The 18,226-nt window shown below is 43.9% G+C and overlaps 1 protein-coding gene across 1 annotated transcript in view; it reads left to right on the top strand.

The window, feature by feature from the left end:
- Positions 1-18,226, top strand: part of SEMA5A (semaphorin 5A) — a 503,768-nt gene that overhangs the window by 448,365 nt on the left and 37,177 nt on the right. Inside the window, exon 16 of the mRNA XM_063451928.1 lies at positions 15,856-16,003. Within this exon, the coding sequence (XP_063307998.1) occupies positions 15,856-16,003 (148 nt within the window). The remainder of the gene's footprint in view (positions 1-15,855; positions 16,004-18,226) is intronic.

Genomic DNA, 18,226 nt, shown 5'->3' with positions numbered 1-18,226 from the left:
TCCCCCCCGGCCCCCACCCCTGAGCGGTGGGTGGGGGCCCTAAATAAAGAGAGGGGGGACCTACTGTCCTCCCCCGGCCCCCACCCTTGAGCAGTGGGTGGGGGCCTTAGATAATAATGGTGGGGGGACCTATCGTCCTTCCCCCAGCCCCCACCCCTGAGCAGTGGGTGGGGGCCCTAAAAAACAATAAGGGGGTGGACCTACTGTCCCCCCCGGCCCCCACCCCTGAGCGACCCCCCCGCTACAAGCCCCTAGTCACCCCCCCACCCAAATCAAGCTATCCCCTACCTACCCCCCTCACCCTAAAAATAGTGAGGGGGGAATAAATAACTAACCTGTAAAAAAAAAATAAACTTACCATTTGACGTCTTCTTTTTTCTAAAATCTTCATTTTTCAGGCCCAAAAAATGCTTGAAAACCATCCAATCACAGTGCTCTGTGTAATTTTACACAGCGTGGGAAAATTCCAAAGAACTTTTCCACCCTGTGTAAAACGACACAGAGCACTGTGATTGGATGGCTTGAAATCCATCCAATCACAGTGCTCTATGTCATTTTACACAGCGTGGGAAAATTCCAAAGAACTTTCCCACGCTGTGTAAAATGACACAGAGCACTGTGATTGGATGGTTTTCAAGCCATCCAATCACAGTGCTCTGTGTCATTTTACACAGCGTGGGAAAATTCCAAAGAACTTTCCTACGCTGTGTAAAATGACAAAGAGCACTCTGATTGGCTTAAACCCACCAATCAGAGTGTTCTTAGCCTAATTGCAGGGTGGGGCCAGCTTCATAAGCCTTCCCCCGCCCTGCGTAGCTCAGTCTGCGCGGAGCCCTCCATGGGTGAAGATGGATTATTTTTTTGCGCTCGGGTTTTTTTTGCGCTCGGTTTTTTTATTTTATTTTAAGTTCGTCGGGTATGATGGCTTTTTATTTGGCCTTTTTTGGGGCTGAAAAATGAAGATTTTAGAAAAAAGAAAACGTCAAATGGTTTAATTATTTTTTTACAGGTTAGTTATTTTATTCCCCCCTCACTATTTTTAGGGTGAGGGGGTAGGTAGGGGATAGCTTGATTTGGGTGGGGGGGGGGCGGGGGGGACTAGGGGCTTGGGACCCCTAGTCACCTTGATTGGGGGGGATTTTCATTTAGGGCCCCCACCTGCCGCTCATGGGTGGGGGCATGGGGGGAGGACGGTAGGTCCCCCCCACCATTATTATCTAGGGCCCCCACCCCTGAACAGTAGCTTCCCCCCCTCTCTTTATTTAGGGCCCCAAACCACTGCTCAGGGTGGGGGCCGGGGGGCACAGTAGCTCCCCTCACTTATTGTTTTATTTTAGGGCCCCCACCCACCGCTCAGGGGTGGGGGCCGGGGGGGAGGACGGTAGGTCAGCCCCACCATTATTATCTAGGGCCCCCACCCACTGCTCAGGGGTGGGGGCCGGGTGGAGGACAGTAGGTCCCCCCCTCTTTATTTAGGGCCCCCACCCACCGCTCAGGGGTGGGGGCCGGGGGGGACAGTAGGTCCCCCCCTTATTCTTTTCTTAGGGCCCCCACCCACCGCTCAGGGGTGGGGGCTGGGGGGGAGGATGGTAGGCCCCCCCACCATTATTATCTAGGGCTCCCACCCACTGCTCAGGGGTGGGGGGCTGGGGGGAGGACAGTAGGTCCCCCCCTCTTTATTTAGGGCCCCCACCCACCACTCAGGGGTGGGGGCCGGGGGAGGACAGTAGGTCCCCCCCCTCTCTTTATTTAGGGCCCCCACCCATGCTCAGGGGTGGGTGCCGAGGGGGACAGTATGTCCCCACCTTATTGTTTTTTTAGGGACCCCACCCTCCGTTTAGGGGTGGGGGCCAGGGGGGAGGACAGTAGGTTCCCTCCCTTATTGTTATTTAGTCGGTCCCCCCCCCTTATTTTACGTGCTTTACGTGGCCAGAAAGAGTCCTTGTGGGTTTTAAAATTCGCCTGCCTATTGAAGTCTATGGCGGTTTGCCCGGTTCGCCCGTTCACAAAGATTTGCGGAAGTTCGCGTTCACGGTTCGCGAACCGAAAATTTTATGTTCGCGACATCACTACTAACTGTGGCTGAAGATACAGTAGACAAATGATGGGTGGGAGAACATGTATCTTCAATGCTGCAATTCTCTCCATACAAGAAGCTTAGATCACTTTGTATAATTTGGAGTAAAGGGAGATCAGAGAAGTAGTATTAGAACACCTAGGTATTTAAATTGGGTCTCAAACCAGGGAAATATTTTTTGAGGTAGTTGACATCTTTTGATGGCACTATTACATTAAAAATGTCTGATTCTGAAAGATTTATTTTGTCAAGCACGTTTCGTGCTAAGACTTTGTGTGCTTTGTGTCGTGTGCACTTCTAATTTTTTATTTTTCATAATATTTGAAAATATACTAAAGTTTAATTTTGTCACACTTAATTCATTGTCACACTTAGTTAATAGTGATGTACCGAACCCTTCGCTGGCGAATAGTTCCTGGCGAACATAGCGTGTTCGCGTTCGCCACGCCGGCCGAACACATGCACGGTTCGATCCACCCCCTATTCGTCATCATTGACTAAACTTTGACCCTGTGCCTCACAGTCAGCAGACACATTCCAGCCAATCAGCAGCAGACCCTCCCACCTCCTGTACAGCATCCATTTTAAATTAATTTTGAAGCTGCATTCTTAGATAGAGGAGGGAAAGTGTAGCTGCTGCTCATTTGATAGGGAAATGTATAGCTAGCTTAGCTAGGCTAGTGTATTCAGTGTCCACTACAGTCCTGAAGGACTCTTCTGATCTCTGCTGTAAGGACAGCACCCCAAAAAGCCCTTTTTAGGGCTAGAACATCAGTCTGCTTTTTTTGTGTAATCGAATTGCAGTTGCCTGCCTGCCTGCCAGCTTCTGTGTCAGGCTCACATTGGATACTGTGCCCACTTGCCCAGTGTCACCACTCATATCTGGTGTCACAATAGCTTGCATTTAAAAACAAAATACCTTTTTCACTGTTATAGATTGAATAGCAGTTACTTGTGTGCAAGCGGGTGTCAGGCCTACAGCATGTACTCTGCCAACCTCTGCAAGTGCACATTGCCACTCATATCTGGTGTCACAATAGCGTGCATTTAAAACCAAAATACCTTTGTCACTGTTATATATTGAATAGCAGTTACTTGTCTGCAAGTGGGTGTCAGGCCTACAGCGTGTACTCTGCCAACCTCTGCAAGTGCACATTGCCACTCATATCTGGTGTCACAATAGCGTGCATTTAAAACCCAAAAACTTTTTTCACGGTTATAGATTGAATAGCAGTTACTTGTCTTCAAGCGGGTGTGTCAGGCCTACAGCGTGTACTCTGCCAACCTCTGCAAGTACACATTGCCACTCATATCTGGTGTCACAATAGCTTGCATTTAAAAACAAAAAACCTTTTTCACTGTTATAGATTGAATAGCAGTTACTTGTGTGCAAGCGGGTGTCAGGCCTACAGCATGTACTCTGCCAACCTCTGCAAGTGCACATTGCCACTCATATCTGGTGTCACAATAGCGTGCATTTAAAACCAAAATACCTTTTTCACTGTTATATATTGAATAGCAGTTACTTGTCTGCAAGTGGGTGTCAGGCCTACAGCGTGTACTCTGCCAACCTCTGCAAGTGCACATTGCCACTCATATCTGGTGTCACAATAGCGTGCATTTAAAACCCAAAAACTTTTTTCACGGTTATAGATTGAATAGCAGTTACTTGTCTTCAAGCGGGTGTGTCAGGCCTACAGCGTGTACTCTGCCAACCTCTGCAAGTGCACATTGACACTCATATCTGGTGTCACAATAGCGTGCATTTAAAACCAAAAAACTTTTTTCACTGTTATAGATTGAATAGCAGTTAGTTGTCTTCAAGCGAGTGTCAGGCCTACAGCGTGTACTCTGCCAACCTCTGCAAGTGCACATTGCCACTAATATCTGGTGTCACAATAGCGTGCATTTAAAAACCCAACAACTATTTTTCACTGTTATATATTGAATAGCAGTTACTTGTCTTCAAGCGGGTGTGTCAGTGTCAGGCCTACAGCGTGTACTCTGCCAACCTCTGCAAGTACACATTGCCACTCATATCTGGTGTCACAATAGCTTGCATTTAAAAACAAAAAACCTTTTTCACTGTTATAGATTGAATAGCAGTTACTTGTGTGCAAGCGGGTGTCAGGCCTACAGCATGTACTCTGCCAACCTCTGCAAGTGCACATTGCCACTCATATCTGGTGTCACAATAGCGTGCATTTAAAACCAAAATACCTTTTTCACTGTTATATATTGAATAGCAGTTACTTGTCTGCAAGTGGGTGTCAGGCCTACAGCGTGTACTCTGCCAACCTCTGCAAGTGCACATTGCCACTCATATCTGGTGTCACAATAGCGTGCATTTAAAACCCAAAAACTTTTTTCACGGTTATAGATTGAATAGCAGTTACTTGTCTTCAAGCGGGTGTGTCAGGCCTACAGCGTGTACTCTGCCAACCTCTGCAAGTGCACATTGACACTCATATCTGGTGTCACAATAGCGTGCATTTAAAACCAAAAAACTTTTTTCACTGTTATAGATTGAATAGCAGTTAGTTGTCTTCAAGCGAGTGTCAGGCCTACAGCGTGTACTCTGCCAACCTCTGCAAGTGCACATTGCCACTAATATCTGGTGTCACAATAGCGTGCATTTAAAAACCCAACAACTATTTTTCACTGTTATATATTGAATAGCAGTTACTTGTCTTCAAGCGGGTGTGTCAGTGTCAGGCCTACAGCGTGTACTCTGCCAACCTCTGCAAGTGCACATTGACACTCATATCTGGTGTCACAATAGCGTGCATTTAAAACCAAAAAACTTTTTTCACTGTTATAGATTGAATAGCAGTTAGTTGTCTTCAAGCGAGTGTCAGGCCTACCGCGTGTACTCTGCCAACCTCTGCAAGTGCACATTGCCACTAATATCTGGTGTCACAATAGCGTGCATTTAAAAACCCAACAACTATTTTTCACTGTTATATATTGAATAGCAGTTACTTGTCTTCAAGCGGGTGTGTCAGTGTCAGGCCTACAGCGTGTACTCTGCCAACCTCTGCAAGTGCACATTGACACTCATATCTGGTGTCACAATAGCGTGCATTTAAAACCCAAAAACCTTTTTCACTGGTATATATTGAATAGCAGTTACTTGTCTTCAAGCGGGTGTGTCAGGCCTACAGCGTGTACTCTGCCAACCTCTGCAAGTGCACATTGCCACTAATATCTGGTGTCACAATAGCGTGCATTTAAAAACCCAACAACTATTTTTCACTGTTATATATTGAATAGCAGTTACTTGTCTTCAAGCGGGTGTGTCAGTGTCAGGCCTACAGCGTGTACTCTGCCAACCTCTGCAAGTGCACATTGACACTCATATCTGGTGTCACAATAGCGTGCATTTAAAACCAAAAAACTTTTTTCACTGTTATAGATTGAATAGCAGTTAGTTGTCTTCAAGCGAGTGTCAGGCCTACCGCGTGTACTCTGCCAACCTCTGCAAGTGCACATTGCCACTAATATCTGGTGTCACAATAGCGTGCATTTAAAAACCCAACAACTATTTTTCACTGTTATATATTGAATAGCAGTTACTTGTCTTCAAGCGGGTGTGTCAGTGTCAGGCCTACAGCGTGTACTCTGCCAACCTCTGCAAGTGCACATTGACACTCATATCTGGTGTCACAATAGCGTGCATTTAAAACCCAAAAACCTTTTTCACTGGTATATATTGAATAGCAGTTACTTGTCTTCAAGCGGGTGTGTCAGGCCTACAGCGTGTACTCTGCCAACCTCTGCAAGTGCACATTGCCACTAATATCTGGTGTCACAATAGCGTGCATTTAAAAACCCAACAACTATTTTTCACTGTTATATATTGAATAGCAGTTACTTGTCTTCAAGCGGGTGTGTCAGTGTCAGGCCTACAGCGTGTACTCTGCCAACCTCTGCAAGTGCACATTGACACTCATATCTGGTGTCACAATAGCGTGCATTTAAAACCAAAAAACTTTTTTCACTGTTATAGATTGAATAGCAGTTAGTTGTCTTCAAGCGAGTGTCAGGCCTACCGCGTGTACTCTGCCAACCTCTGCAAGTGCACATTGCCACTAATATCTGGTGTCACAATAGCGTGCATTTAAAAACCCAACAACTATTTTTCACTGTTATATATTGAATAGCAGTTACTTGTCTTCAAGCGGGTGTGTCAGTGTCAGGCCTACAGCGTGTACTCTGCCAACCTCTGCAAGTGCACATTGACACTCATATCTGGTGTCACAATAGCGTGCATTTAAAACCCAAAAACCTTTTTCACTGGTATATATTGAATAGCAGTTACTTGTCTTCAAGCGGGTGTGTCAGGCCTACAGCGTGTACTCTGCCAACCTCTGCAAGTGCACATTGCCACTAATATCTGGTGTCACAATAGCGTGCATTTAAAAACCCAACAACTATTTTTCACTGTTATATATTGAATAGCAGTTACTTGTCTTCAAGCGGGTGTGTCAGTGTCAGGCCTACAGCGTGTACTCTGCCAACCTCTGCAAGTGCACATTAACACTCAAATTTGGTGTCACAATAGCGTGCATTTAAAACCAAAAAACTTTTTTCACTGTTATAGATTGAATAGCAGTTAGTTGTCTTCAAGCGAGTGTCAGGCCTACCGCGTGTACTCTGCCAACCTCTGCAAGTGCACATTGCCACTAATATCTGGTGTCACAATAGCGTGCATTTAAAAACCCAACAACTATTTTTCACTGTTATATATTGAATAGCAGTTACTTGTCTTCAAGCGGGTGTGTCAGTGTCAGGCCTACAGCGTGTACTCTGCCAACCTCTGCAAGTACACATTGCCACTCATATCTGGTGTCACAATAGCTTGCATTTAAAAACAAAAAACCTTTTTCACTGTTATAGATTGAATAGCAGTTACTTGTGTGCAAGCGGGTGTCAGGCCTACAGCATGTACTCTGCCAACCTCTGCAAGTGCACATTGCCACTCATATCTGGTGTCACAATAGCGTGCATTTAAAACCAAAATACCTTTTTCACTGTTATATATTGAATAGCAGTTACTTGTCTGCAAGTGGGTGTCAGGCCTACAGCGTGTACTCTGCCAACCTCTGCAAGTGCACATTGCCACTCATATCTGGTGTCACAATAGCGTGCATTTAAAACCCAAAAACTTTTTTCACGGTTATAGATTGAATAGCAGTTACTTGTCTTCAAGCGGGTGTGTCAGGCCTACAGCGTGTACTCTGCCAACCTCTGCAAGTGCACATTGACACTCATATCTGGTGTCACAATAGCGTGCATTTAAAACCAAAAAACTTTTTTCACTGTTATAGATTGAATAGCAGTTAGTTGTCTTCAAGCGAGTGTCAGGCCTACAGCGTGTACTCTGCCAACCTCTGCAAGTGCACATTGCCACTAATATCTGGTGTCACAATAGCGTGCATTCAAAAACCCAACAACTATTTTTCACTGTTATATATTGAATAGCAGTTACTTGTCTTCAAGCGGGTGTGTCAGTGTCAGGCCTACAGCGTGTACTCTGCCAACCTCTGCAAGTACACATTGCCACTCATATCTGGTGTCACAATAGCTTGCATTTAAAAACAAAAAACCTTTTTCACTGTTATAGATTGAATAGCAGTTACTTGTGTGCAAGCGGGTGTCAGGCCTACAGCATGTACTCTGCCAACCTCTGCAAGTGCACATTGCCACTCATATCTGGTGTCACAATAGCGTGCATTTAAAACCAAAATACCTTTTTCACTGTTATATATTGAATAGCAGTTACTTGTCTGCAAGTGGGTGTCAGGCCTACAGCGTGTACTCTGCCAACCTCTGCAAGTGCACATTGCCACTCATATCTGGTGTCACAATAGCGTGCATTTAAAACCCAAAAACTTTTTTCACGGTTATAGATTGAATAGCAGTTACTTGTCTTCAAGCGGGTGTGTCAGGCCTACAGCGTGTACTCTGCCAACCTCTGCAAGTGCACATTGACACTCATATCTGGTGTCACAATAGCGTGCATTTAAAACCAAAAAACTTTTTTCACTGTTATAGATTGAATAGCAGTTAGTTGTCTTCAAGCGAGTGTCAGGCCTACCGCGTGTACTCTGCCAACCTCTGCAAGTGCACATTGCCACTAATATCTGGTGTCACAATAGCGTGCATTTAAAAACCCAACAACTATTTTTCACTGTTATATATTGAATAGCAGTTACTTGTCTTCAAGCGGGTGTGTCAGTGTCAGGCCTACAGCGTGTACTCTGCCAACCTCTGCAAGTGCACATTGACACTCATATCTGGTGTCACAATAGCGTGCATTTAAAACCCAAAAACCTTTTTCACTGGTATATATTGAATAGCAGTTACTTGTCTTCAAGCGGGTGTGTCAGGCCTACAGCGTGTACTCTGCCAACCTCTGCAAGTGCACATTGACACTCATATCTGGTGTCACAATAGCGTGCATTTAAAACCCAAAAACCTTTTTCACTGGTATATATTGAATAGCAGTTATTTGTCTTCAAGCGGGTGTGTCAGGCCTACAGCGTGTACTCTGCCAACCTCTGCAAGTGCACATTGCCACTCATATCTGGTCTCACAGTAGCTTGCCCGCATAGTACCACTAATCCAAAAAAAATGATAGGAAGAGGCAGGCCACCCCGCAGGGGCCATCGTGGTCGTGGTGCTGTGATACCCTTTTGCCCTAGAATAATGCCCAATTTTCAGAGGCCATGTACCCTGAACTTGAAAAGTTCTGAGGACATAGTTGACTGGCTAACACAGGACACCCAATCTTCTACAGCTTCCGCTCGGAACCTTGACGCACCATCCTCCTCCAGCTTAGCTTCGGGCACCTCTCAAGATACCACTCACCCGCCTGCCCCCACCAGCAACACTAGCACCACAGCCACTTCACTTTATCTGTCAGAGGAGTTATTAACACATCCGTTTGAAGAATTGAGTGATGCGCAACCATTATTGCCAGAGGATGTAGATAACAGGAATATGTCTCAGTCAGGCAGCATTACACACATGGACGTACGGTGTGATGATGATGATGTTGTACCCGCTGCTGTTCCTTTGCTGAGTTGTCAGATACAAGTGAAGCGGTTGATGATGACGATGCGTCCATGGATGTCACGTGGGTGCCCGCTCGGCAAGAAGAAGAACAGGGCGAAAGTTCCGATGGGGAGACAGAGAGGAGGAGTAGACGAGTTGGAAGCAGGGGGAGGTCGTCGCAAGGAGCTAGTGGCACAGTCAGATAGCATGCATCGGCACCCGGGGTCAGCCCGACAGCACGCCCATCAACGCATGCTGTGTCCACCACCAGAATGCCGTCATTTCAGAGCTCAGCAGTGTGGCATTTTTTTTGTGGGTCTGCCTCTGACAACAGCGATGCCATTTGCAACCTGTGCCAAAAGAAACTGAGTCGTGGGAAGTCCAACACCCACCTAGGTACAACTGCTTTGCGTAGGCACATGATCGCACATCACAAACGCCTATGTGATCAACACATGAGTACAAGCAGAACACAAACTAAAAGCCGCCATCCTCCTCCTGGTCCAGCATCTTCAGCCACGTTAACCACTGCTGTACTCCTTGCCCCCTCTCAACCATCTGCCACTCCGTCTCTCGCCTTGAGCAGTTCCCGCTCATCTGCCTACAGTCAGGTGTCTGTCAAGGACATGTTTGAGCGTAAGAAGCCAATGCCAGAAAGTCACCCCCTTGCCCAGCGTCTGACAGCTGGCTTGTCTGAACTATTAGCCCGCCAGCTTTTACCATACAAGCTGGTGGAGTCTGAGGCGTTCAAAACATTTTTAGCTATTGGGACACCGCAGTGGAAGGTACCCGGACGAAATTTCTTTTCACAAAAGTCAATCCCCAACCTGTACTCGATTGTGCAAAAGGAAGTAATGGCATGTATGGCACACAGTGTTGGGGCAAGGGTCCATCTGACCACTGATACCTGGTCTGCAAAGCATGGTCAGAGCAGGTATCAACCTACACTGTGCATTGGGTAAACCTGCTGACGGCTGCCAAGCATGGAATGCGTGGGTCTGCAGAGGAATTGGTGACACCGCCACGACTTGCAGGCAGTCCTGCTGCCACCTCCTCTACTCCTCCTACTCCATCCTCTTCCATAACCTCCTTGGCTGAGTCCTCTTCTGCTGCTGCATCTTGCTCCACATCAACGGCACCCCTCCAGCTCCCCAGGTACTATTCCACATCCCGGATACGGCAGTGTCACGCCGTCTTGGGTTTGACTTGCTTGAAAGCAGAGAGTCACACCAGACAAGCACATCCTGAAGCAGGCCAGGAAGGTGTGTGGCCATTTCAGGCGTTCCTACACGGCCATGGCGCACTTTGCAGATATCCAGTGGCGAAACAACATGCCAGTGAGGCGCTTGATTTGCGACAGCCCGACACGTTGGAATTCAACACTCCTAATGTTCGACCAAAAATAAATGAATGAGACAGCGCTTAATTAACTTATATGCAGCAACCTTAAAAGGGGATCCCTCAAACCCTTTAAAATAAGGCAAGTAAAAACAATAAAAAAGGCTGCACCACAATAAATAATAAAAAGTCCAATAAAAGTCCAATAAAAGAGAAAAGATCCGAATCTTTATCCTTTGGTGGTGAGATCTTCTACTGGTGTGGTGGATCCACTTGATATAAAAGATAAAAAGAGAGAAGGGCAACCAATGGTGCAGTATGTAAAATTCAAAAGTGAATATAAAGGAGTAATAATATAAAACTCACATTTACCAGAGCTAATATCCAGCTCTGGAGTAAAGCGCATACAGCGTTTTTTATCCCCGCTTATGGGATATAAATGGGTTCCTCTCCGTCACTGGTGTCCAATTCTCGGAATAAAAGAGACAACCAATAGTGCTCACTGTATAGTAGTGTTGATAAAATAATAAAAGAATGTACTTACAAGGCGAGAGCAGGCCAACTGCTCTGTGATGACAGCTTGGGTGGATTGATAGCCACCTAAGGATTTCTTTTAGTACAGGAAACTTCCAGGGATATTTTCCAAGGGTTCTTATAAAACCAATAAAAATAAGTCAAATAATACTAAAAAGCCAGGGTAAAAAGAAAGGTTATGTGTCTTTAAAAAAGTTGATTGGCACGAATAAATGACCAAAAATACTTTAATTTATATAAAAGAACAACAATATTAAATATCCATAACGCGTTTCATCAAAAAAGACTTTTTCAAATGGATTAAATGGATAATGTTCGACCACCTGCTCCAACAAGAAAAAGCCGTTAATGAATATTTGTATGACCGGGGTGCTAGGACAGCCTCTGGGGAGCTGGGAATTTTTTTGCCACGTTACTGGATGCTCATGCACAATGCCTGTATGCTCATGCGTCCTTTTGAGGAGGTGACAACCTAGTCAGTCGCACCGAAGGCACCATCAGCGACATCATACCATTTGTTTTCTTCCTGGAGCGTGCCCTGCGAAGAGTGCTGGATCAGGCCATAGATGAGCGTGAAGAGGAAGAGGAAGAGTTGTGGTCACCATCACCACCAGAAACAGCCTTATCAGCATCGCTTGCTGGACCTGCAGCAACGCTGGAAGAGGATTGTGAGGAAGAGGAGTCAGAGGAGGAATGTGGCTTTGAGGAGGAGGAGGAGGAAGACCAACCACAACAGGCATCCCAGGGTGCGCGTTGTCACCTATCTGGTACCCGTGGTGTTGTACGTGGCTGGGGGGAAGAACATACCTTCATTGAGATCACTGAGGAGGAGGAACGGGAAATGAGTAGCTCTGCATCCAACCTAGTGCAAATTGGGTCTTTCATGCTGTCATGCCTGTTGAGCGACCCTCGTATAAAAAGGCTGAAGGAGAACGACCTGTACTGGGTGTCCACGCTACTAGACCACCGGTATAAGCAGAAAGTGGCTGAAATGTTACCAAATTACAACAAGTCGGAAAGGATGCAGCATTTGCAAAATAAATTATAAAGTATGCTTTACACAGCGTATAAGGGTGATGTCACAGCACAACGGGAATCTAACAGGGGAAGAGGTGAAAGTAATCCTCCTCATCCCACGACCACGCCAGCAAGGACAGGACGCTTTAAAGACGTGTTGTTGATGGAGGACATGCGGAGCTTTTTAAGTCCTACGCATCGCCACAGCCCTTCGGGATCCACCCTCAGAGAACGACTCGACCGACAGGTAGCAGACTATCTCGCCTTAACTGCAGATATCGACACTCTGAGGAGCGATGAACCCCTTGGTTACTGGGTGTGCAGGCTTGACCTGTGGCCTGAGCTATCCCAATTTGCGATAGAACTTCTGGCCTGCCCCGCTTGAAGTGTCCTGTCAGAAAGGACCTTCAATGCAGCAGGAGGTATTGTCACTGAGAAGAGAAGTCGAATAGGTCAAAAAAGTCTAGATTACCTCACCTTTATTAAGATGAATGAGGGATGGATCCCGAAGGGACTGACAGTGGGCGATACATTCGACTAAAAAGTCCAGTTCAGATGAGCTGCCTTGGGCTAGAAATGGTGACCCTATGTAGGAGGAACAGTCCCTATTCTGCTCTCTGTCAGTATGTATCAGGGTCCCTGAGGACAGGTGTCAATCCATATCTGTCAAGTGACCCTATGTAGGGGGAACAGTGCCTATTCTGCTCTGTGTCAGTGTGTATCAGGGTCCCTGAGGACAGGTGTCAATCCATATCTGCCAAGTGACCCTATGTAGGAGAAACAGTCCCTATTCTGCTCTGTGTCAGTGTGTATCATGGTCCCTGAGGACAGGTGTCAATCCATATCTGCCAAGTGACCCTATGTAGGAGGAACAGTCCCTATTCTGCTCTGTGTCCCTGTGTATCAGGGTCCCTGAGGACAGGTGTCAATCCATATCTGCCAAGTGACCCTATGTAGGGGGAACATTCCCTATTCTGCTCTGTGTCAGTGTGTATCAGGGTCCCTGAGGACAGGTGTCAATCCATATCTGCCAAGAGACCCTATGTAGGGGGAACAGTCCCTATTCTGCTCTGTGTCAGTGTGTATCAGGGTCCCTGAGGACAGGTGTCAATCCATATCTGCCAAGTGACCCTATGTGGGGGGAACAGTCCCTATTCTGCTCTGTGTCAGTGTATATCAGGGATCCTTAGGTTAGTTGTCAATCCATATCTGCCAAGTGACCCTATGTAGGGGGAACAGTCCCTATTCTGCTCTGTGTCAGTGTGTATCAGGGTCCCTGAGGACAGGTGTCAATCCATATCTGCAAAGTAGGGGGGAACAGTATGTAGGGGGAACAGTCCCTATTCTGCTCTGTGTCAGTGTGTATCAGGGTCCCTGAGGACAGGTGTCATTCCATATCTGCAAAGTGACCCTATGTAGGGGGAACAGTCCCTATTCTGCTCTGTGTCAGTGTGTATCAGGGTCCCTGAGGACAGGTGTCAATCCATATCTGCAAAGTGACCCTGTGTAGGGGGAACAGTCCCTATTCTGCTCTGTGTCAGTGTGTAGCAGGGTCCCTGAGGACAGGTGTCAATCCATATCTGCCAAGAGACCCTATGTAGGAGGAACAGTCCCTATCCTGCTCTGTGTCAGTGTGTATCAGGGTCCCTGAGGACAGGTGTCAATCCATATCTGCAAAATGACTCTATGTAGGGGGAACAGTCCCTATTCTGCTCTGTGTCAGTGTGTATCAGGGTCCCTGAGGACAGGTGTCAATCCATATCTTCCAAGTGACCCTATGTAGGGGGAACAGTACCTATTCTGCTCTGTGTCAGTGTGTATCAGGGATCCTTAGGTTAGTTGTCAATCCATATCTGCCAAGTGACCCTATGTAGGGGGAACAGTCCCTATTCTGCTTTGTGTCAGTGTGTATCGGGGTCCCTGAGGACAGGTGTCATTCCATATCTGCAAAGTGACCCTATGTAGGGGGAACAGTCCCTATTCTGCTCTGTGTCAGTGTGTATCAGAGTCCCTGAGGACAGGTGTCAATCCATATCTGCCAAGTGACCCTATGTAGGGGGAACAGTCCCTATTCTGCTCTGTGTCAGTGTGTATCAGGGTCCCTGAGGACAGGTGTCAATCCATATCTGCCAAGTGACCCTATGTAGGGGAAACAGTCCCTATTCTGCTCGGTGTCAGTGTGTATCAGGGTCCCTGAGGACAGGTGTCAATCCATATCTGCCAAGTGACCCTATGTAGGGGGGAACAGTCCGTATTCTGCTCTGTGTCAGTGTGTATCAGGGTCCCTGAGGACAGGTGTCAATCCATATCTGCAAAGTGACCCTATGTAGGGGGAACAGTCCCTATTCTGCTCTGTGTCAGTGTGTATCAGGGTCCCTGAGGACAGGTGTCAATCCATATCTGCCAAGTGACCCTATGTAAGGGGAACAGTCCCTATTCTGCTCTGTGTCAGTGTGTATCAGAGTCCCTGAGGACAGGTGTCAATCCATATCTGCCAAGTGACCCTATGTAGGGGGTAACAGTGCCTATTCCGCTCTGTGTCAGTGTGTATCAGGGTCTCTGAGGACAGGTGTCAATCCATATGTCAAGGTGTCAATATGTCATATGTCAGGTGTTAATCCATATCCATTGTGATTTAGGATTGTTAGGTGATTTATGCCCTTTATGGATTAAAACCAGACTCTGCATCAACTGTGTAATTTTCCATGGGAGTTTTGCCATGGATCCCCCTCCGGCATGCCACAGTCCAGGTGTTAGTCCCCTGGAAACAACTTTTCCATCACTATTGTGGCCAGAAAGAGTCCCTGTGGGTTTTAAAATTCGCCTGCCCATTGAAGTCTATGGCGGTTCGCCCGGTTCGCGAACGTTTGCGGGAGTTCGTGTTCGCCGTTCGCGAACCCGAAAATTTTATGTTCGCCACATCACTATTAGTTAATTGTTACTTGTTTCCCATGTTATTCTCTCAAGTAATCTTGTCAGTACAATATACATAGCAGAAAAACAGAGAATATGTTTCCCAGACTTAATTCTTGTCAAGCGTTCTATGAAATGCAATATCTAGAAAATACAGAATATCAATATCAAGATTTAAGAAACAGTTTCATGTAATTCATCTGAGGGAAATATTTGCTGTAATAGATTCAGAGGTAACTAAATTAACATAGAGTGCTCTAGCACTACATTACACATGTTGGTTATTGATCCATCTTTCTCTAGGTCACATTTTACATATTTATTATTGTTAAAAAGTCTCATTTTAAGGTTTCATCAGAGTGATATTACACTAGCACTTTGCCAAGATTGATGATACTTTCAAAGGACTACTTTCTATGCAATACTGTCTCCACATATTAACAGTTAATGTTGCATACCATTTAATTATTTAACATATAAGCAATTATTAACATCTAATATATCATGACAAATATCTTGATATGGTTGATTTAGAGTAAGTGCATTTAAAGAAAGACTGTCATTTTCCAGGATTTGTAATATTATATTTGCTTATCCCTAAAACATCTTACGAAAAAAGACAGGTTATAGGAGATTTTAATGTTTTTATTCAATGTCAAAGCAGATAAAGGTTTAAATTCTGGACAATCTGTCAGAATGAGTTTGTTTATAGATTAAATATTTGTAATTTTCTTATCTGTCAAATATTATTAGTTATTAACCATCTTACATTAAGAATTATTGAGAAAAAAATAAATATTGCTAATTGTAACGTACATAGTATATTGATCTAGGCTTAGATTTATAAATATATTTATGTATAGTTACAATAAATAGAATATATGAATATTTTTAAACCACACTCTTTACTTTTGCAGATATTGCAATGAACATTTAACATGCCCGCCACATGTGTTTTGGTCAAGCTGGGGTCCATGGGAACGATGTACTGCTCAGTGTGGAGGAGGGGTTCAGGCTCGCAGAAGAACCTGTGAAAATGGATTTGATTGTCCAGGATGTGGTGTGGTAAGCATATTTACCATGTAGTTTATTTTTAACAGGACTATGAATTTTATTGAAATGTTTTTTGCTTGTGTGTCTGTCAATCTATCATCATCATCTCTTCAAGCTTAATTAACAGATTTATTCTATTTATTTCTCTAAATCATTACTCATTTAGACTTATATACTTATATATATATATATATTAGATGTTCTGGAAAATGTTACCTAAAATATGTAATGCATGTAACAGTGCATTTCTGTAACAATTTAATTGCTTAGTTTTTAAAGCAAAAGGAGATTAACTAACTAAATGGTTACTCCAAGCACCATTAACCCTTTAGTGATTTGAAAGTGGTCATGGTGCTTGGAGTCTGTATGTTCAGCATTCTACTATAAAATACTACATATACAGAAAGATAGAGAACTCTGTTGCTAAAAGTGTAACTCTACCTCTGGTAGTATCATAAGCAGCTTGGAACAAGATATCCTGGCTGCTAATGTCAGTTTGGTTCAAAAAGGTATATTTTATCAGACCACATGGCATGCTGGCAATAGCTGACCAATAGAAACACAGCTGGGTCTTGCCGCCTCAGCTGGGTTTTGCTCACTACTCCCCCACCATTGCAATGAGGAATCAATGTCAAGGAAAATCACTGAAGGGAGTTTTCCCTTTATCTATTTTTTACAGGGGGATCATGCCAGCAAGTGCTACTTCAACAAAAAACAGTATTTTACTAAAACAGATTTTTTTGATAGGTGTTACCCTTTAAGGATGGCAATGACAAATAATCATTACTACCTTTGACTTTCACTAGTCTCGGAGATATATTTTCTACAATAGATGTATTAAGTTATATTGCATTATATGTGACTGTGCCTGAGAGACATTGATCAATAATTTCTAAACAGCAATAGCATGATGTTTTATGATACACACGTCATGGCATTTAAGTTTTAAAGAGCAGCATTATATTTGATCATTCCAAGTCTCAGTAACACAAGCCTGTGTTTTGGCGTGTACTGAGGTGTGGAGGCATGATATATAACATGTTTTTTTTTTTTCTATAAGTGGCAATGCACTTGAATGCCTGAATACATTGATCAGTACCCTTTAAATGCAACATAATCTTTCCCCAATTCCAGTGATTTAAATTTAAAATCAATTGCCATATTCATCTTCCTTATGGTACACAATGCTATTATCAGATAGAAACACCCAAGGCACTTTAAATGTCTTGGATGTTTCTATATGATACATTTTAAAATTTTACAATAAACACGTTGTGTGAAATAATATTATTGCTATAAATATGGAATAATTACTTTGCCTCTAAATTCCCCGTCTTATTATCAGGCAACCTTTACTATTTCTGAGATCTGCCTGAAAAATAATGGATATTCTTTAGCAAAAAATAATTGTCAACATATTTTGTCTGAATCATTCTCTTTGTTTTGGATGCTTTCTGTATGATATCTTTAAAAAAAATAAAAATAAAAAATAAAAAATATATAAATATATATATTTTCAAACCAGTTCTAAATACATTGTAACTGCTACGTTTGTCATCTAAATATAGTACATGTATATAATGGCATTAACCGTGCAATCACAGCACATCATGGTATCTGAGTGTTGGATGTATGCACTAGACAACCTAATAAACTTTATAATACACCCACATACAGAAGTAATTAATTTGTTAATATTCACACAGTTGTGTAATTTTTAATTCAGCTAACTGATCTGTATGTTGTCTGAATGTTGTCTTTTTTTCGAAATGCTAATTATTTTCTTCCATTTTAGCAATAAGGATGCACATGAATTATACTGAATTATACTAAAATGTCAAGCTAAAATTGCAAGTTGGAATAAATCTTCAACTCAGAGAAGTCACCATTATTTTATTTATTTATTTTAAAACACAGTTCGTAGTGAGTTGTTTATTAACAATTCAAATTGCCTAATTGCTAAAATTGCTAAATTAGAAAAATCTTCTAATCAGCTATAGGCACAGCTTGACTTCTTCAGTCATTTTTTTTAGTTTGGCTTTTATTGAAAAAAAAAAACGGAATCACCTTCTCTTGGATAATATATATATCGATCAGCTCAAGTTTTTAAATGATCCATAGAAACTAAAAAAAAAGTACCCTTTTTTTCACATATACAGCCCACACAGCTCCTGTACATCCCACACAATATTCCCTAATTGATGCCTAATGTCATTAACTGTCTGTGTGCCGGCC

This window comes from Pelobates fuscus, chromosome 4 (assembly GCF_036172605.1).
Source record: "Pelobates fuscus isolate aPelFus1 chromosome 4, aPelFus1.pri, whole genome shotgun sequence".
NCBI lineage: Eukaryota > Metazoa > Chordata > Amphibia > Anura > Pelobatidae > Pelobates > Pelobates fuscus.
The sequence above is the reverse complement of the archived record's forward strand: the minus strand, read 5'-3'. Positions and strand labels throughout refer to the sequence as shown.